Source organism: Silurus aristotelis (assembly GCF_946808225.1).
Source record: "Silurus aristotelis genome assembly, chromosome: 22".
In the NCBI taxonomy this organism is placed as follows: domain Eukaryota; kingdom Metazoa; phylum Chordata; class Actinopteri; order Siluriformes; family Siluridae; genus Silurus; species Silurus aristotelis.
In genome coordinates this window covers 7,900,432-7,923,547 of record NC_139595.1, presented here as the reverse complement: position 1 = coordinate 7,923,547, position 23,116 = coordinate 7,900,432, and the positions used below count along the sequence as shown (strand labels likewise).

General features: G+C 37.3%; 1 protein-coding gene across 1 annotated transcript in view; it reads right to left on the bottom strand.

The window, feature by feature from the left end:
- The window catches only part of svilb (supervillin b), a 34,196-nt gene extending 11,622 nt beyond the window's left edge, over positions 1-22,574 (bottom strand). The window contains exons 1-22 of the mRNA XM_083524756.1: positions 22,422-22,574; positions 21,028-21,091; positions 19,184-19,269; positions 19,047-19,104; positions 18,747-18,901; positions 17,728-18,442; positions 12,993-15,269; positions 12,295-12,468; positions 12,140-12,165; positions 11,968-12,032; positions 11,506-11,642; positions 10,419-10,514; positions 8,497-8,758; positions 8,222-8,308; positions 6,546-7,173; positions 4,491-4,920; positions 3,354-3,480; positions 2,088-2,135; positions 1,671-1,751; positions 1,051-1,198; positions 861-881; positions 323-418 (exon numbers count right to left, since the gene is read on the bottom strand). Coding sequence (XP_083380882.1) covers positions 323-418; positions 861-881; positions 1,051-1,198; positions 1,671-1,751; positions 2,088-2,135; positions 3,354-3,480; positions 4,491-4,920; positions 6,546-7,173; positions 8,222-8,308; positions 8,497-8,758; positions 10,419-10,514; positions 11,506-11,642; positions 11,968-12,032; positions 12,140-12,165; positions 12,295-12,468; positions 12,993-15,269; positions 17,728-18,442; positions 18,747-18,901; positions 19,047-19,104; positions 19,184-19,269; positions 21,028-21,091; positions 22,422-22,479 — 5,839 coding nt within the window. The 5' untranslated portion in view covers positions 22,480-22,574. The remainder of the gene's footprint in view (positions 1-322; positions 419-860; positions 882-1,050; positions 1,199-1,670; positions 1,752-2,087; positions 2,136-3,353; positions 3,481-4,490; positions 4,921-6,545; positions 7,174-8,221; positions 8,309-8,496; positions 8,759-10,418; positions 10,515-11,505; positions 11,643-11,967; positions 12,033-12,139; positions 12,166-12,294; positions 12,469-12,992; positions 15,270-17,727; positions 18,443-18,746; positions 18,902-19,046; positions 19,105-19,183; positions 19,270-21,027; positions 21,092-22,421) is intronic.
- Between the last annotated feature and the right edge of the window lie 542 nt (positions 22,575-23,116).

Below are 23,116 nucleotides of genomic sequence, written 5' to 3'. Positions count from 1 at the left end.
TTCCATAAAGAACTACAGTATGCATACATTTCCTCATACATGAGCATAAAATAATGTGAACGTAATGTATATTCTTGTTGCATTTCAGTCTAAAACAGAAGCAGAATGTGTGTGTGTGTGTGTCTGTGTGTGTGTCTGTGTGTGTGTCTGTGTGTGTGTCTGTGTGTGTGTGTGTCTGTGTGTCTGTGTGTGTGTGTGTCTGTGTGTGTGTCTGTGTGTGTGTGTGTCTGTGTGTGTGTCTGTGTGTGTGTGTGTGTCTGTGTGTGTGTCTGTGTGTGTGTGTGCGCGTGTGTGTGTTTGCGTGTGTGCATGCTACATTTACCCTCCTGTGGTTTAGAGATAGCTGGCACTCCATTTTTTAGCTTTGCAGAGACTGGAGACGGAATGGGTCTGATCACTGCAGATGAAGCAGCTAGACCTAAAGCAGAGATGTACTTTAGATTACAAAATTTCTCAAGTTTCTTACAGCTATAGAAATGAGTAAAACATTTGCATCCTCTAGGACCTAGAAAAAAAGCTCAAGATCTGATTTACTGCAAATGTAAATGTACATGTATTTCAGTGACCGATTTCAGTTGTTTCAACTTCACACTAAAATGCATAAAGGAGAGAAAACAGAGCTTGCTATTCAAATCTGGATGAAAGAAACTGCACTCTAAAAGAAGAAAGAGTTAGTATTCAGGAAACTGTAGTGCCTAAGCAGCTTTACTGAAAGATTGAGTGCTTAGGAGGTGCTGTGTCACAGTTTGGTCATCATTTTGTCATTTCAAGTGTCAACTATGCTGTGAAAGCAAATTACAAATTACAGGTGATTGGCATCTATAAACGTATGCATGTGAGTACAAAGAAACAAGCATTACCCGAACTTTTGTAGATCTGTCCTACAAAAACATTAATTCACACATTACTAAAAGATTGGCAAATGATGCCCGGTATGCAAAGGTATGTTTTGTTTTTTATTGTAATAGCAAAAAATGGACAAACATTAACAGTCCACATAAATGTACTATAAAACGAAATATGTGCTTGTATGCATTTCAATATCCTAACCTTTCTTCACCATCCGAGCAGCCACAGTATACTGGCCAGAGTCATTTGCTACACCCTTTCCAGTGCTTTGCCATGCCTCTTCTCGTGTAGAGATCATCTGCTTCCGTTCTTCAATGGACATCTGTCCCTCTATTCCTCCTCCCAGTCTCTGGAAATAGTAATTAAGAACAGGAATTAGACAGAAATGCAGTGCAAGGTTTTGTTTTTTTTGCTATGATGTGGGAAATATCTTGAGTGGCAAATAACGTTTGCATTCAACATTTTTAACTAAAAATCCCTGACAGAAAACTACCGCTTCAGGCTTCCAGGGTGACTCACAGGAGCTCAGGAATGTTCCTGGATTACACCCAAAATCCCCATCCTCACTGATGCTTTTGCTTTCTTTCTTTATCTAACATATTCTATGCACTACAGCTTCACCCTGGTTCTGTTTATTTGCCGCAGGTACTATAGAAGAACAATCCCTAAATATAAGCAGCATGTCTTTTATCCAACACAAGAGTTTATAATTCACTCATTGAAAACATTCAGACATTAGGAATAGGTTTGCTCTAAAACACCCACAGCTCCAAAATAGACAGGATGACAGTAAGTTGTTGAGTGAAGGGGTGGACACTTACCTGGCATGGATGGTCTACAGGCTGACATTTTGGGGTGGGATGGAAAGGAGGAGGGGAATAGGTGGAAGCAAAAACAGGCTCCTACAGGCAGGAGATGATGTGAGAATGAGAAAGAAAAAAAAGGAAATAGAAAAGCACCCAGAAGGCAAGAAATGAGATCAAATTAAACTGAAAGGGCAATGCAAATCATAGGAAAGAACAGAAGTAATGTTATGTAAACTTAGGAAGAAAATAGGGCAGCAAATATCTTTTAAAAACTGAAGTGAACAAGCATGTCGAAGTTGCAAAAAAGCCCCAAATGGTACTTAAGCACCAACTAATCATTAAGTAGCATAAGCCAGGGAGCAATGTAGGTAAAACTATCTGATCTGCCAAAAGCTAAAAGCTGTTAATGCAGTATGCATGATCAAACCTTACCCAAACCTGTTCAGATGAGGCAAACTCCTCAATAACAGCCCTCTCTTCCTAGAACACACAAGTAATGAATGTGTGTGTAAGGCACAGGTTTTTATTTATTTATTTATTTTTATTTTAAAGACCACATCATGGGGTTCATACCATAAAAAAATAAAAAAAGAATATGCATTAAAAGCTACTCATCTGACTGGCCTTGCTTTTTTGATAGCATATATAAACAGCAAAAAAGATTTTTATTTGGTTTGAGCATTATACCATACCATATGATTGACACAATATATCATGGCGCAAAGCTATGTTTAAAATTAACCAGGCAACTCCCCAATCCTAAAGTTTTACATCCTTTCATTTGTTTTACTCAATGTATTAAGAATAGCAGCAATCCAGTATTACAATCTGCACTTTATTATATTGTATTACACACACACACACACACACACACACACACACACACACACACACACACACACACACACACACACACACACACACACACACACACACACACACACACACACACACACCCCCCCCCCCTTCTGGTCCACTAATTTGATTGGTGAAATACATTTCCTTGGATAGATCACATTTGCACATCTCCACACTAGATAAGACTCTATCCAGCTTTAGGAATTATTAAACGTTGACTGAACAAAATTTGCATGTTAACACTTAACGCTGATCAACTTTTTTTTGCATGTTATGTAACTGCTGTGGATTTGAGTTTAAACAATAAAGTAAAACTCACTTTAGTGTTACTTTGTTGTTCAATTATTAATGATGTGGAACATTATTAATTGGTCATTCATTACTAACTGCATTTTATTGTTTAGAAAAAAACTATTTGGAAAAAAAATAAAATAGGGTAAAAAGCATTAATGGAGAAAATTTGTTATCCATTGCTACATTACAGTCTTTAACCTTGTTGGCTATTGCTGTCAATCATAATTCCTGCATAGTCACCTTTGAATTGTTAAAATTATGAATTATTATGAATTATTATTGCAAATCGTTAAAAATATTTGCCCATATTGTGCCGGAAATTTCAGTTACTTAAATGTAGAATGATTGTATTAGGGCAGTTTTATACAGTTTTTTTTTAGCCTACGGCTGGATCACAGCAACAGGGATATTCGATACAACAGCCCTCTTGCTTGTTGAAATGAATTATAATATATTAAAACTAAACATGCACATGATCTGAAACAAAAAATAAAATAAATAAACAGGTCTTAATATTTTTGGCCAAACATTTCTTCTAACATTTACCTTTTTCTTGAAGCTTTGTTCTTCCCATATTTGGTTGCTCATTGATGCGACTTCCTGCACAACCTCCTGTTTCTTGTTCATCCTGTTTTTCCAATCCTCCTCCCCACTCTTTTTCAACAAGGCTAACCTGGAAAGTAAATATCATCTCAATCATACCGCACATTAATGGAGGCAAAATTAAAATTAAGTACCTTAAATTATGCATTCTGCTTCATCAAGAATTTCTATATAGCAAAAAGTCTTTTTTCGCTCTATCAATGTAACCTCCTTTAATTCTTCCTTACCATAAAGAAGGGCAGCCAGCAGAACAGAACATTCGAAAATAGCAATCTCTATGTGGCTCACTGAAGAGGAGCACTGACCCAAATTCATTCATCAAACAGGAGGCAAGGAGAACGGCGCTGATGCCCTTTATACATGCTGCGTTTACAGCCGTTTTTATGTCCATGTGGTGTACATTTTAGCAACAAATACAAATTATTGTTTTTTTAGGACCATTTTTTTTCTATGATACAATAATACAATTTAAATGCAGTTATATTTAGAGAAAAATACAATACATGCCAAATATCCAAAGAGCTACAGTTCTTATTGGGTTATTTAAGTTACACCCATGTCACATACGCACCTGCAAAGAACAGCACGACCGATACACAGATATTAATAGGACGAAAAGAAGATAAAATAATAATAATAAAAAATCCCTACACATTTTCATTGATTTCTATTTGGGAACAATTATGAACAAGTTGCGAAACTGTCAGTCAGTATTCAGGGGTCATACTGACAGCGTTGCCACTTTGACCTCACACTATTTTTGCTGTTGTTCCTGAGTTTCCAGGAGCATAAAAGTCAGCAAAAAATTTAAGTGAAAGAAAGAAAACATTAACACTACCTTCTTGTGGTTTTTATCATGCCCAATATGTAATTAAATTTGATTGAATGCAGATTTGGATCATTTGAAACACTAAACAAAAAATAGTGTGAGCAATCTAACTGCAAATAAACTTAGCGGAACTAAAAAATGGCTGGGCCAACTGTATGCTGCACAAAGCAAACAACATCTAAAAACAATCAATCTCAGAATAAAATTTCAAACACAAGTAGCCTAGATAAGACCACTAACCATACACTCACCTCTCTTTAATAGACATTGATGTCATCGTTTCTGATTCTTCTTGAGCCACAGGAGAAGCCTGGACACAACTTGGTATAATGTACTGGGGTTTAGGTTGCGTCTGAGGTGGGACCTTAGTCTGAGGAGGGGTGTAGGAATAAGACTGATTTGGATTGATTGCCTGAGGAGATACTTTGGTTTGTATCTGTCCAGAAGATTCTGAGTAGATTTGTGCTTCGGGTGGTGGAGGAGATTGGAGGTATGGCTGTGGTTTGGGATGAGTCTGAGGTGAGGTTTGAGGGGAAATGTGAAAAGAGCTTTGGATTGGAGGAGAACTGTGCTGCAGGTATGTGAGTGAGTGTGAAGGAGCAGTCGAAGTGCGTGAAGTGCTTTGGAGGGAAACAACTGCAGTGCTCACAGGAAACACAGATGGACCAATCTCAGGAGCATCTATGTAACACACAAAGTGGAAAAGTACAAGTGAAATGTTAGTTAGTGCGCGCGTACACACACACACACACACACACACACACACACACACACACACACGCATTCTAATTTTTAAGCCTAAACTTTTGACACCCATGCAATTAGCTTATTTTCCAATGGCCTATAAAGCTGCTACCTGGAAGTTTTTGTTAACATAAGTTTCCAGCAGTTGGCACATTTATGTATTACTTTAATCCTCGTTTGTATTTAATACCATGATCTGTGCCATTTAGTGAAGAGTCGAGGCCTTTTTTATTCTCACCTCTGCTTGTCTGAGTTAGCAAGGTTAAGATTCCCTCAGGGAACAAGTCTCTATGTACAACAAGACTTAGCATTGAGCTGTGGGATTACACTAGTCGTCTTTCCCTTTCAAATAAAACTTATACTTGAGCTAGCTAAATGTTATGCAACTAGTTTATCCTGTAGCCTATTTGCTGCTCTATCAATCTGCAATATGAGCACAAGAAATGACCATTACAGAATAAAGAAACAGTTTAGCACATCACCCTTATAGGCAGTAAATCTAAGAGTGAAATGTTATGCGAAATAGTTTTTTTGCGCTTTAACACTTCTGCAATACTGGAGGGAGAGTGCATATTCTTATTCACAGGTTAGTAAATCTTAGGGAAACATCTCATATTGCACACCAACATATTAATAATGTGTCAGTACAACTGGTGTCTACTGTGTAGGCAACCTTGAAACGTTTTTAAATGTGCATTTACTTGGCAACCATATGAATCAGCCTGGTGGAAAAGGATACAGTGCAACCCACATTCCAAAATGTGTTAAGTAATTTATCCTATGTGATATCATACAGATTACTTTTGTTCATAATTATCAGAAATTTTCACTTATTTTGGCCCTCGAGCCAAAGCAAACATTCTACATATGGCAAATTAAATAGGTACTACAACACACCACATTGCAACTGTGTTGCAACTGCACAAGCACACAAGGCAGGGGGTAATCAGAGCGACTCCCTTTTGAGCAGACATCCAACACATGCAGTATTGAACACAATTAATCTTATCGGGTTTTCGTTTCTTTAAAATTATAAGAGTATGCAGATCAAATGAGGCTTACCTTATGCCTTTTTTGCTGTACAATTATTTTTACCCATTAGGGTAACACACAAAGCGTTTTATTTTCTATAGTTCATTACAAATTTTCATTCATATTTTCCCCCCCTTTAAGCAAGACAGCAATTTATTGCTGCATTTTTACTCACATAGTGCTAAGAGCACTCTGCTCCCTCAAGATAGTAATACTCCAGTCAAAAGCCTCCCACCTCCTTCACAGCAACGTTATTAGAGTTTGTGATTCTCAGGCACAGACAAAGAAACCCGTGTGGGCTGCATGTACGTGAAATTATGCTAATCACATTCAGCCCAGCATGGCAGACCTCACATAACAAAAAAAAAATATTCAAAAATGGGCTCAGCACATGGACAAGCAACCAAGTGTGACACAGAGTGCAATATGTGCATCAGATACAATAAGGACACACATTTAATTATACTCACTTGTACCTTTTTATTTATTTCAGTGTTTATTTAATGAATTGCATTTCTCTCATCGCTTACCTGAGGCTGTCTGAACAGCGTCTGGTGAGAGGTAACCTTGTGAGATGGGGATCTTGTCTTTCCCTCTCTCCCAGTCTTGCAGTCTCACTCTGTCATACTCTCTCTGCTCTCTCTCTTTCTTGTCAGTCAGCCCCGCCTCCCTCTCTCCATGAGTGTGAGAGTGTGTGTGTGTATGTGTGCTCTGATTAAACACACGAGGGTTCTTGGATTCCCCGATTTCTGCCAAACCAAGTCTATACATATAGTCCTCCTCCTGTTTCTGCTCACTGGCTGATACGCTAGCAGCCAAGCCCTTGCTTTGTGCTGGTTGGATCGGCTCCTCTGAGGGGGGCGGAGAGCATATCTCAGGGGGACAGTTTTCTCCACTCTCTGTCAAGCTGAAATATCGAACACCTCTCTCATAAGCTGGAAGCTTATCGTGGGGTGAGTGATTGGATGAAACCAGATTGGGCGGTGCTGCTGGAGTAGGAGCGCGAGAGAGGGCTGGGCATGTCTCTGTGTGAACATCTGCAGGGATCGCCACTGACAGGTTTGTCACCATGGCAACAGAAGCCTGGGCGGTGACCGCAGCAACAGAACGAATCAACGATGCAGAGAGAGGCTCCAACTTAAGACCTCCATTCTGCAGCTATGAATTGACATAGAAAAGAGAAAAATGAAAAATAAATGCTAGGAAAAAAAAAAAAAAAAAAACACAAAACTTACAAAAACAGCAAGAAAATTCAGGCTAGTCCCTGTAGCCTTTGTCCCATGTGTATCCAAAATTTCTGCATGGTACAGTACAAGCACACACACATTGTCAGCTGAAAATGCACAACATATCTGACATTTACACAAATGACTTCATCTCAAAATAACCTTTTACGCATTAGTACACAGCTTTCTATCAGAGTAATTATATAACAAGTGAGCATGGCACACACATTTAATTCCTTTTCAATCCACTGCAACATGCATGCTAGAAAAAATAATGTGGTCAACAGATGAATATTCATGTGTATAATGTATGTAAGTAGAGTATAAACACAAACAAATTAGTATTTTTATTATTAATAATAGTTGTAGTAATAGCAGCATTAGTAGTAGTTGCAACAGGAGAAATAGTATAGGGGCAATAGTCATAGTGGTAGTACTAAGTAGAAGTAGGAGCAGTAAAATAAATAAATAAAGTAAAAATACAAAAGTTGTAGTATTTATAATAGCAGTGGGAGACGTTATTATAGTAGTTGTGGTGATTGCAGAAGTAGTAGTTGTAGTAGGAGCAGCAGCAAATTAGTAGTTTACTAGTATGAGTAATAGAAATAGTAATGATAAAAATAGTAGCATCAGCAACAAAAGAATAGCATCAGTATTAGTAGAAGGCATTGTAGTAGTCGTGGCGATTATTAGTAGCAAAATTAATAGAAATCGTAATAATGTTAACTGTAGTAGCAGTAGCAATAGTTCCGGCTGTAGGATCACTTAAGTTATAACTTTATAGGGCAACTACTGAAAACCTAAACAATTAATTGAGCAAATCCTGACAAAGCCAATAAGTGGTGTTCAAGCAAACATTCACTGGGCAACAGGCCACTGATAAGAAGCAGGCATCCAATATGAGAACGCAAAACTGCCAATCCGAAGCGGTTATTGGCCCAGGACTAAAAAATAGACCAAAATGTTTTTTATTGTCTTACTTGTTTGCCATGGGGTGGTACTACAAACCCATCAGGCATGGAAATAGAACCTGTGTGATCTGATGGATCTATAGTCTGCATTAGATCCTGCGAAAGGGACAGTGTTCTGATGCTCAGAATGGTGAATTAAGAAAAACTATAGCATCAAAACAATACTGCTATATGCTCAGTTGGGACTGAATAATTATGCAGGAACGTTTTAAAATAAATTGCTGCTCAAACAAAATATCTAAATAATAAAAACTGCAACATGTCCCAAAAATAGCTACATTTACCTGATTTACTTCTTCTTGGGTAATGGGCTGAGTTTGGAACCGGGCATTTCTCCTGCGTGGGCGTGTATCTGGGCATGCGTCCTCTGCTTTTTGGGCAGGAGGATGGGAAAGGCGGTTAAACAGAGCCATTTTCTCTGAAAGGCTCAGCGTTGACAGGTCAGGCTCCTCGGCCCCTGCCCTTTCTCCCGTCCCTACTTCTCCTTGTGACACCTCCTTTTCCTTCTCCTGTGGAGCAGAGTCAGGGACTGAGGGAGTCTTCATGCTGGGAGGAGAAAAACAATCATCACTACAAGATAATACAGAGAGAATAGAGCATTTGCAGGCTAGCAGTTATACCACCCACAATGCATGCATGCTCCAAAAAATGTTTTCAAATCAGACATTTCTTACATTTAGTCACCAATTACATATAAATCACAAACTGCAATAAATACAACTTAAGGCTATAAAAGAAAAACACATAATGAAGAGCACTTCTTCCAGAACTACTCAGCTGTGACACTAACTAATAATAAATCAAGCAAAACCCATCATTTAGTCACCTACAAATCACACTAAGTTAGAAACCTTGCAACATTCAATGTGTTTTTAGCAGGAGGCATTGCTAAATGAAAGAAACATAAGACAGTGTGAGCTTCATCTCTGCAAACAAATATAGGGAACAAACATTTCCATTAACATGAACAAACAATGAACTTAAAAAAATGTATATGCCATTAGTAACAATAATAAATTAATAAACTAACCATCAGTGCTATATGGACTAAATTTATATATATATATATATATATATATATATATATATATATATATATATATATATATATATATATATATATATATATATATATATATATATATATATATATCTCACTTGAAAAGATCTTTGTCTTCACATTAAACACTTAACACCAATAACTTGTGGTTTTAATGCAGCTCTACTCCATCATGTCTCAAATTTCCTTCTACTATATACTGTAGCTGATATAGTAACATGGACTTCATATATAAGCCCTAACACACTGTTTTAAATAGATTTTTAAAATCTTTAATTATAACACATCATATGTGTATGTTATAAAAGCAGAACTTGTTTTTGCAATTTGACTTTGGCACTGAACTTATTTTAAACATGCTTTTCATGTCGTGCCTCAACCATCTGCTTTAGTCAGCTAATAAAACGGTTAATAAAAAAAAAGGTTAAAATCACTCATTTAAAGTAATAAGATAATTTTCAATAATGATTCAAATAAACCCCTGTGTGGACCACAAATGAGTATGATCAAAATGACCAAAATGTACTAACATGTTAATTCAAATCTTTGCAGTCATATTAACGATCAGCTACCACGTGTTATCTTTGTGACTTTGACAATGTTACTTATGGTGTATTGATGATCAAGTTCATAGTTTGTTAATAATAAAAAAGGTGGAAAATAATCAAGGAAATATTATTATTATACTTTTACAATGACCTTTTTTTAAACTTTTAATTTAAAATTTTTTTACTTTAAATAAACTTTTAAATGCAAACACTTTTTTAAATGTATGAGCTTTCTCTCAGCTTCGGATAGCAACTGGTTGCTGGATAGCCACATGGACTAACCTAATATTTACTGTAACCTTCGTTACAAGGTGAAGCTGAAGGTGAAATATTTTCATCATATTGTGGAAGTGTAAAATTAACTCAAAGTGCAGTATTTGACCAGTAGATGGTGCTGTCCACGGCCTTTACTTCACTCGTGGAAAAAAAACATTTTCAACATACACACGATTACAAAATGCAAAGATATTGTATTAAATCAGTAGCCATGCTGCAGACATAAACATAAGTAGATAATATAGAAACAAACAAAAAACACGGACTTGAAAAGCTTATTGGAAGCCCTGAAAGCTCATTCACATGCATACAGTACAGGTACCTGAAGTTAGTCATTGTGGTGCTGACTACTGTGGGACTGGGAAACCTGGGGGCTGTGGTTTGAACAGTGGCGATTTGGGTGGGGGGACCAGGAGAACTTTAGAAAAGGACAAGTAACGCCAGAGAAAATCAGTGAATGATAGTCGCACATCCATAAATCAGTGACTAACAATAAATAAAAGCAAACTAAAGTTATTGCAGTAACAATTCACTGGAACAACAGAAATGAAAAAAAATAATAATAATAATCATAAATTATTACATAAGTATATACGGTTAATTTATTTGTATATTTATTAATCAAAAATCCATTGTTGGGGCTGATGCTGAAACGCTGTCCCAAATAGCATCCTGCTCTATCTAAAAGGCTGGAATTTTATCAAGGAAAATTAATTGAGAAATATGTTTCAATTCACAATTGGAATGGAAACTGAAAGATGCTGAAGAGATTCACATCTCAGGTGAGAGAAGTTATTTACAAGACAATCAAAGCAGACACTCCATCAAGTTGAGTGTTACAGAACATTTGTAGGTCATATGAAATCCCAATTCAACTAGGTTAAAAGACAACAAGGCTCTGGAATCTTATAAAAAATTTTCTATCAATATCTGTTTTGTCTGCAAAATATTACATTTATATTACATCTAATCACTTTTAAAAACATTCATCGCTACAGTGAAGCATGGTGGTGGTAGAAGCATCTAAAGTTACCCTTCACCCCTTGCTTCTTTGCTAACAATGTCCACCTTTATAGAAAACATTTTATTATTAGTTAGAATAATTAGTTCTTGAGTACATACATACAAACATACATATATATTTATTATTTTTTTATTATTCATTATTATTTTTAAGAATGCATTTGATGTTACTCCATAAGAAAAACTCATTGCTATAGTTCCAGAACTACCTATATTTCCTTCCTATACTTTATATACTTCCTGTCCTATGTTTGCTTTAATAGATAAATGTGTTTGATGATTTTAAAAGAACACAGAATTTACTTGTGTACTGGTGACCTCCATTCATGCGACCATACTTCATGGGATACTTTTTGTAGCAGCAATGTCAGGAGAAGTGCACTTACGTTGCAGCAATGACTACTTCTTCTGTGGTAACAGGTTGGGTTCTGGAACGGTCCAGTGTACGCCTGAGCCTCCGTTCCACCGCTGCATTACGAGACCGAGGTTTGGGAACACCACTTTCTGCAGTCTTTTCAAGCTCCTAAAACATGGTCAAGCAATTTAGAAAATATTAAGTCAAGCAAAGAAAGCAGCAATGACCATAAAAAACTTTTTTCAGCTTCTCTCGTTAGGGGTCGCCACAGCGGACCATCCGCATGTTTGATTTGGCCCATGTTTTTACGCTGGATGCCCTTCCTAACGCAACCCTCCCCATTTATCTGCCATACTATTGTAAAATTGTTATGATATTTGTCAGTAGCTTTAAAGAGTCCTTGTTATATCACTCTTTGCCCATCATACCTAGAGCAGACTGTACAAGTGAGTTACTGTACGTACATACTGTATAGACTATAAAAGTCTTATACCCTGAACAGGGACCGCTTGGCTGCGACACTCATTTTTGCTCGCTCATCCAACTTCTCTTCATCCACTAGAGAAACAAAGTGGGTGTTTGAGCAATTTTTTCCCATATATGTGCACTGGTCATTTTTGTATGTTGTATTGTAAATCATTATCCATAAATGGCAATAAACTCACCTTCTGTCTTATGGAGATCCAGGGACCTAAAATATAGCAATCAAAAATTATAATAAGAAGTGTCAGTGATTGCAAAGAAAATGAAGTGGAAGGGGATAATATATGAGAACATTTCAATGAATGTACATTGCATTACAATCTCTTGTCTTACATACCTATCAGAATGTAGTCTTTCAGATGATGTGACTGGTTGGGTTCGGAACCTTTCAGAGGACTTGCGATCGTCACCAGGATTGATATACCGTCTGGGTCGACGCTGCCCTTTTTCCTGTTCAACAACCTCTGCTGGGTCAGTCTCCATGGCAGAAGTGTCTATCTTAGACTCACTTCTTAATATAGGGCAAGTTTGATCAAAAGAATGCAACAAAAGAAGAAAATTGACAATTATTAAAAATAAAAAAAACATTGCCTTTACATTTACATTTAATAGTTTCAAATTCGGTTTCTTTATGACAGAGCAACACATTTATTAAAAGAAGCCTCATGCGATAATAAATAAACACACAATCAACTTTGATTATTTACTTTACACACACATGCAGCTGCTTTCGAACCAGAAATTGGAAAAACTGGCAAAATTCTTAAAATAAATGATTTAGTTGTAGCAATTTATTTGGTTTAGTATTAATTAAGTTGGTAAGATTTCTCCCACAGACACATGATCCCATAATATTTTAGCATTACATGTTGCCTGATGCATCACAGCAAAGTCAGACGCAAGACAAACCAAGAAAATCGAAGGCTACCAGCATGTTAATATGCACACAAACGGTCAACAAATAACGCATGTGTGCCTCCATTTTAGGAAAATTAGTATTTGTGTTTATTTCAAACTCAAGTGCAATCCACGTACAATTCAGGCCTGTGTCCTGAGGCATTCTCCAGATAGGAATGCCTTAACTTTGCCACAGAAACTCTTGTATCCAAAGCCCCTACTTCACCATTGGTGGCTCCCGTCTCCCTAACATTCTGCCCAATCCCTGTTGGCATAATGGATTCTCGACTCGCCGCACGATCAAGACAACGAATTGCTGCAGACCGCTGTGCCACTCCAATATCTGACATAGAGCGAGTCCGGACTTTTGGTTTGAGGTCATCCCTGCTTCTTCTGTGGCGGGCCTGAGGGAGGGAGGAACCGCTCTGTAAGTAACAGCCTGCTTCATCCAGTCTGTGGTGAAAATCTTGGTCATTGCCCTCCTGTTGTAATGGTGTGGTATCCATTGCTTTTGGAATTTCCATATTTATCTTCTTATGTCTATCTTCCTTCATGTGATCAGCTGTATGGCCAATTTGATCTTGCCCATCCCACCTACCTGACTGACTGATCCTACACACCCTACGTCCTTTCCAATCTTCTTCAGATTGGCTTTGCTTTCTGTGCCTGAAATGTGCCTCATCTTCCTCTGGCTGGCTGGTCCTCCTTCGTCTACACTGCAACTCTGACACATCTTTCTGGACCATCATTTGACGTTCACTATTTTTTACATCAACCTTTAAGTTCCTGGTTTCATTTAGCTCCACTTTCTCAATCGATGCCATTCTCCTTACACTTTGTTCATCTTTTATCTCAAATTGAGTAGGTACTTTCTCAAAGCCTTGTGGTACATCAGATTTGCTGACCCAGTTACCAACCTGCTTCGATGAACCTTCAAGGGGTTTAAAGTTCTGTAATTTTCTCTCTGACTTTCCTATAATACCACCAAATTGTTCTTCACCATGATGCTGAATTTGAGCTAACTTGCTTATTTGACAATCATCCCACCTCTCGTTCCCTTCCATCCTTTCATACCCAACATTTTCTCCCTGCATTCTCTTTTTGCTGCCCAATCCCACTCTTTCTTGAGACTTGCTTGTTTTCCCATCATCATGAACTGCTCTGTTCTGCATGTGGTTGGTCCTATTTTCTCCTTTACTTCCTTCCTCCCCCAATGGACTGACTCTTCTCTTATCATGTCCTTCTCTCTCCCCAAAGCTGCTCAGCCTGCTTCTGCCTTTAGCTGCCTCCTCATCTAACTGGCTGACACTCACTTCACCTGCTCGATTAAACTCTTCTAACTGGCTGATTCTTCTGCTTCTCCTACCCTCCAAAACTTCCTCAGTGTGTCTCTGCATGGTGTCATCTACACTTCTCTCCCGACGGCGAATTTCTGAAGGCAACACAGCTTTTCTACTCTTCAGCAGGCATTTTGATGGTTGGTCAGTCCTAGAAGCAGATCTGCCCTCCCTTTGAAAAAGTGGAATATGATCAGCACTGGCCGTTTGCTTGGTTTCTTCACCTTCCCTACCAATTGGCGTCAACCTCAGTATGTCTGCATGGCCCTGAGGCTCTGCAGACCCATGTGTTTTAGAAGGCCTGGGTGAAGAACATGGAATATTCCCATTTAATGGAGCAGGTTGTTGACTAGGCCAGTGAGAAGGACTATAGTGTTGAGCATGTCCGTAGGCAGGATGCAGGTCTTCAATAGGGCCATAAGTCAGAGGATGACCATGACTGTATCCAGAAACAATTTGCTGATTCTGTCCAAATGATGGGGGAACCTGTTCAACCTTATACAGCAGAGGTTGCTGATGAGAAGCATTAGCCACAAGCATTGGTTGATGTGCATGAATATACTTTAGTTCAGGTTGAGGGGCATTTCTAGTCTCAGGAAATATTTCTTGAAAGTCTCTGTTAATAGAATGAGTCTGTGTGGGAACTCTACATATTTTAGTTGGCTGTTGGATGTCCCTGTAATAGGGTGAAATTTGTGTATATTCCGGCTGGCGACTAGAAGTGTTGTTATGCTCCTGACTCCTCTGATCATAATTCAGATGTTCTACATTTGGAAAACCCTGTGGTTCGCTTGGGAGTAATTGCTGATGGCGAGCGGATTCTGTACTCTGTGCACGTTGGTATCGTGGTGGTTCAGCACTGTGTGCTCGGTAGTAATGGGAAGGTTCTCTATTTAAATTATGCTGTTGGCCTGTGGGTTCTGCAGTCCATGTTTCTAGGTGGATTGTAGGGTCAGAATAAGGGGATAAATGTGAAGGAGTATCAACAGGGAGACGCCGGACCGATGATGCATCTGATCCTGAATCAGACATCCGTCCTAAGCTGTCATCCCTTGCCCGTCTCTCTCTCCCTCGTATTCTTTATAAAGGATAAAAAAAATTAGCATTGATCTAAGGCAAAAGTATCCAGAGTAACCTACATAATAAATGATGTAATATATATACTTGATTCAATTACTTTGTTACTAATGATCATAAGGATCATTATTTAGTTTACCAAATAAGGTAAAAGAAAAAAAATTTGAACCTGGACTAAAATTGAGGTAGAAATATCCAGAAGTTTTCACTTCATTGCACAAAGCATTTATATGTCTATTCCCAATTTCCCAGAAACAAAGCGCACAGCTCTTTCTGCAAGGAGGAGGTGGGAACATCAAGTCAATGGTCCTATTAATCAAAACTGTATATAATAAGTATCTTTTTAAGGTTCAAAGAACAAAATTCAAACAGATATGTGCCTTAAAGAAACATCTGTATGATATTGATATTTGTATTAATTTACATAATCAAACAACATGCAAAAATGTAACATATGTACATAAACATAAGTAGTTTTAGAAATGTGTACTATATGAATCAATAAAATAGAAATTCTTGTATCTAAATATTATACAAATCTATAACAGATATAGTGTCACTGAAACACTTTTCTGCACCCTTTTCTTAACACAAACATATTTAATAGAAAAAGGTTCCACAAACAGTTCACATAAGTTTACATAAAAAAATATTTTCTACACCTTTTATTATTCAGCATTACAATCTAAGCAGTGTATGCATATGCAAATTTGACAAATAAGAGCTTATAAACATATCTTAATAAAACAATGCAAAAGCATAATAACAGTTCCTTGTAATCTTTACATTTTCTTTTTCACTTTTCAAACTGCTTTTAAAATAATTATCCAAACTTATTGATACTTAAAATTGGACCAAGCAAACTATTTCATGTGAATAGCCAAAGTAAATAACCACCAGCATTGGGAAGTCAGTAAACCAGATTCAACTAGATGAAAGCAAAAGTTAGATGGTGTCTCTAAATGTATGCAACAGATGAAAGCAAGCAAGCGAATTTAACATTTCCAGAAGAAATGAATGTGCACAAGCAATCAGGTACCCTGAGAGCCAGTTGATATTAGTTTGTTCAAGTCTTTCGTTTTAAGATGAAGACACCATGCTTAAAACATCAACTGAAACAAAACAGCTTATAATTATAATTAATCAGAAAATTGTAATAGAGTGTCATGTTTTTAAGGTTTATGGGATCACTCAAACAGGACTATAAAATAACTTGAAAATAATTGTTTTTCTATTTAGTTATTTTGTAATAATTGCCATTAAACTATACCTTAAATAGAGAATCTGTCAGGTTGCTTAAAGCCAACCACATTATCTTTAGACCTCTGTATTTAGTGCATAAGCACTTAATTAAAAAAAATCTACTTTCATTATAGTTTGCATATACAGTCTTCACATCGATAGTTCTTATAGCTATAATCAGGTTATTTAATATTGTTTACTGGAAAGTAGAATTTATTTGATCTGCTACATGTACTGTAGAAATAATGCTACATGGGAAGTAGGATTTGATTATGGAAGTGTTTCCTCTAGGAAATTAATTTAGCAAATTAAGGCTCTGTCTTTAGGCCACTTGACTAATGATGAGAAGGTTGTAAGTTCTAATCTTGTCATTGTTTGATCAATGAAGAAAGCCTTTTTCCCCCTTCTTTTTAAATAAATGCATCTACCCAATGATTATGCAAATGTAAAGCAAAGTGTAAAGTTATGGTAACCTTGCACAAAAGCATAAATGCTGAATGGCAAATTATGCTACAATTTACAATGGATCATAAGTACAAATTAGCTAGTTAGCAGTTGTATCTAACCTGTCAAACTGCTACATTTTAAAATAAATATTATTCATCAATATACCTAATAAACTTAATTACTGCAACTATGATTTTATCCGTGTTGTGAAATTTGCTGTCCAAAGTCATACAGTATAATTTATATATTCATTTGAATATTTTATCCCAATGCCACACTTAAACGAACTGAGTGGTGAGAGGATTAAAACCACAGCTCACAGTATTGTGACCAGGCGAAATACACGATGAAAATTTATTAAGTGCATGTAAAGCAATAAAGAACATAAAATGTTGCAGATAAAAGAGAAACCACTCCACGAATACCTGCACAAACATTATATTGGAACCAAATGCTTCTAACTGACTTGGCTGCTCTTTCAAAATCTAATCCTGTACCGTAGAATTAAAATTGTCTAAAAATGTGCAAACAGCTCAGATTATTCATATGATCTTTGCATAATTTAGGTTAATTTATTTATCGATGAGGATCACTGTAAATGAAGAATGGTGAAATCCATTGCTTTGCTCACATCCAGGTTTTTTTTCCCCCTGAGCTTGTGTTTGAATTAGGAAATACATTTATAGGAGAAAAATCCTGAAAAAAAAAAAATTCAAGGACATACTATATTAATTCAAGGACAATCGAAGAGCACAAGCTCATAGACTTACCCCTGACGGCTGAGGATGTTTTGTGCCTGCTGTTCAATGAACAGGTCTCCCGGGGAGATTCCTTGACGTGTAGAAGGCAATGAGGCACGGCGTGCTGCACGAGGGGATCTAGGCACTGCAGTAACACCTCTGGCCTGTTGAGCTGGACCCTTGTCCACAGTAGTTGGAGCTTCTTGTGGGTGTGTTCGAGGGTTGCTGTCTGGCGTTCTCCTGTAGTTATCCAGATCGGCCCTTTCACTCTCTTGGTCTGCGTCCATTCTTTTGTCTCGATAACTAAAAGTGTTTCTTCTTTCCCGGTGTATGTGAGAGGCAGATTCATCAGTTGGCATAGACACCCGGCCAACACCTGAGCTGCTATATCTTGACCTGCTACTATCACGCCCCTTCTCCTCTCTCAACTGTTCCTGCTTCTGACCATGCCCCCCATCAGGCGAAGCTTGTTTGTCCATCGGCTCCCTGCGTGCTTGTGTATGTCTTGGCACGTAATCTATATCAAGCTCCTGGTCAAGGAGGATCCCGTAACGTTCTGACAACTGGCGCCGACGTTCGGCTTTGTAGCGGGCTATTCGTTCAGCTTTGGAGCTGAGGCTGGCCAGGTCAGGGTTTTCAGGGTTGGAAGTCTGATCAAGATGCACAGGCAATTGTTCACTGGGTCGTGTTTGTGCTCTTGATTGCCTTTCTGTGTTATCCAGCTCATCCCGACTGTAGTGCCTCACTGTGGCAATAGGAAAGAAATCCGAAAAACAAGTATGGATAGAAGGTAGAAATGTGCCAAATTTCATTTTTAACTCTACTTCAGACAATATGCATGCTTTAGAACTGCTTTTGCAATGAAGAACGAAGAAACTGTATGTAGTTTCCGCTCTTACTGGCTCACATTACTGGAAGTAAAAACATGGGAGGAAATAAGTTTTTTACATTAATTTGGCCATTTTCCTCATTGATAGATGTCTGTTATCATGAGGCATATATAACAAGCAGGTTATTTAACATGAAGCGACTTCTTGAAAGCACAATACCTGGCTCATTAGTGTCTGAAGCACGAGTATACCGCGGCATGTCTTCCTCAAGAAGCCGATTGGTCACCATGCCAGGTGTGTATTGCATGCCTGTGGCCAGGGCAGATGGCACATCTGTCTCTATCCCCTCCAGCCTTCGAGCAATCCTCTCTTTTCTAAATGAAAATGTGCCATTTTATTAAATATTTTTTACACTCATGGCACTCCAGAAACCATATTGTGAGCTTCACAAGGGTAGTGACCCGCAAGGTAAAAACCTTTGCTTTAGAAATATTATAACTAGATAGTAGATATACTCACCTCTTCATGTTCTTATCACTTGTGATTTCAGATTCGAAATGCTTTCGTAACTCTGAAACTAAAAAAAGAATCTGTGAGTTCCTCAAAAATATCCCTACACTTCTCCAGGTCAAGGTTGTTAGCTTAGGATCACTCACCTTTGGGCAGCACAGCAAGGATTTTGTTGTCGATATCTCTGACAGTTTGTGGGCGTTTGTATTGGGTGGATAAGTCTTTTGAAACACTGTTTTGAAACAAATATTCAAAACATGTATATTAGGTCTTTTTAAATGCTTGGAGAAAAAAAAAACTACACTCAGCAAAACGTATCTGCTGCAATCAGAAATTTCATGAACGGAAGCAAAATACATTTAAAAGAACTCAAAAGTAAAATGCTAACTTTGCACATCAACCACTGCAAGACCACTAATAATATCTTCGTGATAAACAAGGGTGTTCTGGAACATGTGTCAGTCCCATACTCTTATGTGACATTTTAAGATGAATCATTGTGTCATAGACTTTGATTGTCCTCGTGGTCTGCCTACAGGAATAGATTAAGAGCTAAGCTATTAATACATGCCTTGAGTTCTACTTTCCCATGTCACCATGCTAGTCCAGTCTAAACAGGGTACTCCAGTTACCAACGTCTGCAGTGAACACATAGCTGACACCAAACATCTCCCATCCCTCCCTACTCTTTTTGGTGGGTAATGACATATCAGGAAACTTTATTACAAGATTTAATTAGATTAAACATGTGATAAGCAAGCTATTAGGCCAAAATATGTACGAATTATCACCAGGTTGAATCATAAGCAATAAAAGAATGTACTTGATTCCTGAAAACCTTCGATGATATTTTAACGCTCAGTGATAGGTGTCAAACCACCTTTACCTATAAGTGTATTTTTAAAACCGTACTCAAGACTGATCAAACTTTAGATGGCACATATTACCATCAAAACATACTGGAGGAATTCATGAGTCTAAAAAGAGGGGCAACAATTAATTTATATAAAATCTCAGCAAAATTATTTAAAAGGTTTAACAAAACAGCCTGTCAAAAGTGAATACTCTCAAATGTTAATATTTTAAATCATAGAAAAAAAACATTTAAACAAATAACAATACAATATATAAAATCCCTGAAAAGAACAAAATATATTTTTATATAAAGCAACATCACCAAACCACTCATAATGCCTTAACCTTAAAGCTTTTTTTTTTTTTGTCTCTATTAATTTCATCTTTAAATATTAAAGATTATTATTGATTTACATTATGGATTATTTTCATAAAGGGTAAATAATTCACAAGTAGGCTGTAGTTGCTGTCAAGGAATTTATCAAAAGTCCAGACCCCATAACAAAGCCAGAGAATTTGGCAGATGGACAGCTTTGTCCCGAAATCTCTGCAAAACCAAAATGCAAATGTTAGGGAATGGAACACATGCATTCCCAACATAAGGTCCAACCAGATAACACCACAAAGAGAACTGTGCTATTCAAAGGCTCTCTTCCATTGATCGCCCCATTCAGTAAACAATTCAAATAGCATTTTACCTCTAACCGACTACATAGAGTTTTGTGCAACTGGATTTCCACATTAACATATCCTTAGGGTTTCTTCGAGATTCATGCATTCAATTTCAAGCATTTGTGATTGGATAACTTTTTAAAAGGCAGATAATCAAGGCATGCATTCTCAATGATTAAATAAGTCTGAGCTTTTTATCAATCACCTCCAAAAGTATTAGAACAACAAGAGTGATTCTTTGGGTTTTGCTATATACCGTATGATGAGCAAGACAATAGATAAAAATTTTAGCTTCTATTAGATAAATCTACATCTAGATGTGTTAACCTGCATCTTTAAAGCGAACAAAAAAAATTGGTTTGTGACTGATATCTGAATTTATAAAGCTTTGTGAGCCAATTTTAGAAGAAGCCATGCAGTAAAAATAAAGAGAAAATCTTAGTGAGATGAAAGAAAAGCACACCTTAGTGCTTCTTTCTGTTGTAGTGTAGCGTTGCAGATTTTAGCTGCTGACTCACCACCAAGCCCTGTAAAAAGATACAAAAAATTACTTAGATGGCAAAAGGTATTCCTCAAACCTGAAAGGAACATACAATGCTTTTATTAGGATGTTTGAAAGGTCTTGGCACATACTTTCTGTTCAGACGATGGTGGAGTATTGGTCAGACTAAAATGGCAACAACTAAAAATCACCATCTTAAACATCACCAAGCTATTCAAGTATAAGCAAGAGCGGTTTTTACATTGCCGTCATTTAGAAGCTTTATTAGGCAAGTTTCTGTTTAAAAACCTTAAAATTACCAACCTTATTTTGGATATTAAGCCCAAATACTATAAAGATTTTAAATTAAATCTGCTGTGTCTGTAAGAATTGCAATTTTGCAGAGCTGAGTAGTTGCAAATGGAGCTACTTTCGATGCTTAAACATAAAGAAAGTGAGAACAGGTAGAAAGTTTCAAATCATAGTTTTTAAGGTATTATATACTAGTTCTGTTATACCATAAGATTATTATTATTGTTGTTCCAGTGATACCTTTTAAAACTATAAACCGCACCTTTAAAACCATCTTTATAATAGATTCACCATGCCTCAACATGACATCACATCAACCACCTGAACCATTAGAAAATTTGGCTTTCAAAAGTAGGAAAATGTGAACAGAATAAGCACTAAATCAAACAATACAGGTTCCAATGTGCCAAGGTGATGCTTAAGGATGCTGACTGGCACAACCCAACAACCTGGAGAGGGGAGGAATAGGGGATTTTCTAAAAATACAGAAAGGGGTGGACAAAGTAAAAAATAGACCTCTTTCTAAAAATGCTACCCCCTCGTTCGTAAGCACACACAGCCCTCAGAGGAGAGACTATAGCAAAAACTCATGTACTGCAAGTAGATGCAGTGATTTTCCTGTAGAAATAATAGTTATTACATCTTTTTTTACAATCTTGTTTACTTACAACAAACCAAAAGCTATGGTCAATGCATTCCAGCAATATATTAAATAAGAGACACAAACTCTAAAGTGTGAAGTTTTTTTCATAATGCCTCAAGTGGACAGAACTTGTTGAGCACTATAATTAAGTACACTAAATATTATTATATGGATCCAAAACACTATATTGCTTACTGAACCATACTTCCTTTTCACATATATTGGCAATGATCAATTCATCACCAGACTTTTAGACTCACAATCTTACCGATTAAAACAGGAATGTAATCAGTCACTATAATAATAACAATAAGTCACTCCTTCTCTTAAGTAGGGAAACATTTAGCACCACAACAATCCCAACTTCATCCAAACCCACGGCCAGGTAAAACTTTCTAGGAGAAAGGATCCAGGATCTTACCATGGCTGCATTGTTCAACATGGCCGATGTAGCTAGTAATCCGAGTGTTCCAAAGCATGTTGCAATGTAACAAGTACCAAAAAAATGTTAAAAAGAAATGAATGGAGATTGGACCAGAAAGAGAGAGAGAGAGCGCGACAGGGCAAGACCTCAATGTGATGGAACTGCAGAGGCCAGGGAAGGAGGGAGGGAGAGAGAGAGAGAGAGAGAGAGAGAGAGAGAGAGAGAGAGAGAGAGAGAGAGAGAGAGAGAGAGAGAGAGAGAGAGAGAGAGAGAGAGAGAGAGAGAGAGAGAGAGAGAGAGAGAGAGAGAGAGGTGTTAAGTCAGCTCACAGGCTGTAATCTGACTGCAGGCAGAAATTAGCCTGGATGATATAAGTGGATTGTATGTGCATGGTGGATTCCCAGACTTCTGGCACATCTACCAACACACATGCACAAGTTTAAAAAGGTATTAAAGATCCAGAACTACAGCTGATGGAGAATAATTATGCATCACTAGGTGGAATCCAATTATCTATTATTCAAATAATGGATAAAAGCAAATGTGTGTGTAAGACTGCAAAATGTGTAGCAGATGAGAACTCTCACTTCAGAAACAGAAAGACAGCAAAATGTTTAATAGAAAACATTTGCACCAATGTACAACCTTATCATAAAACTATTTATTTCTCTCTCTCTCTGTCTGTCTGTCTG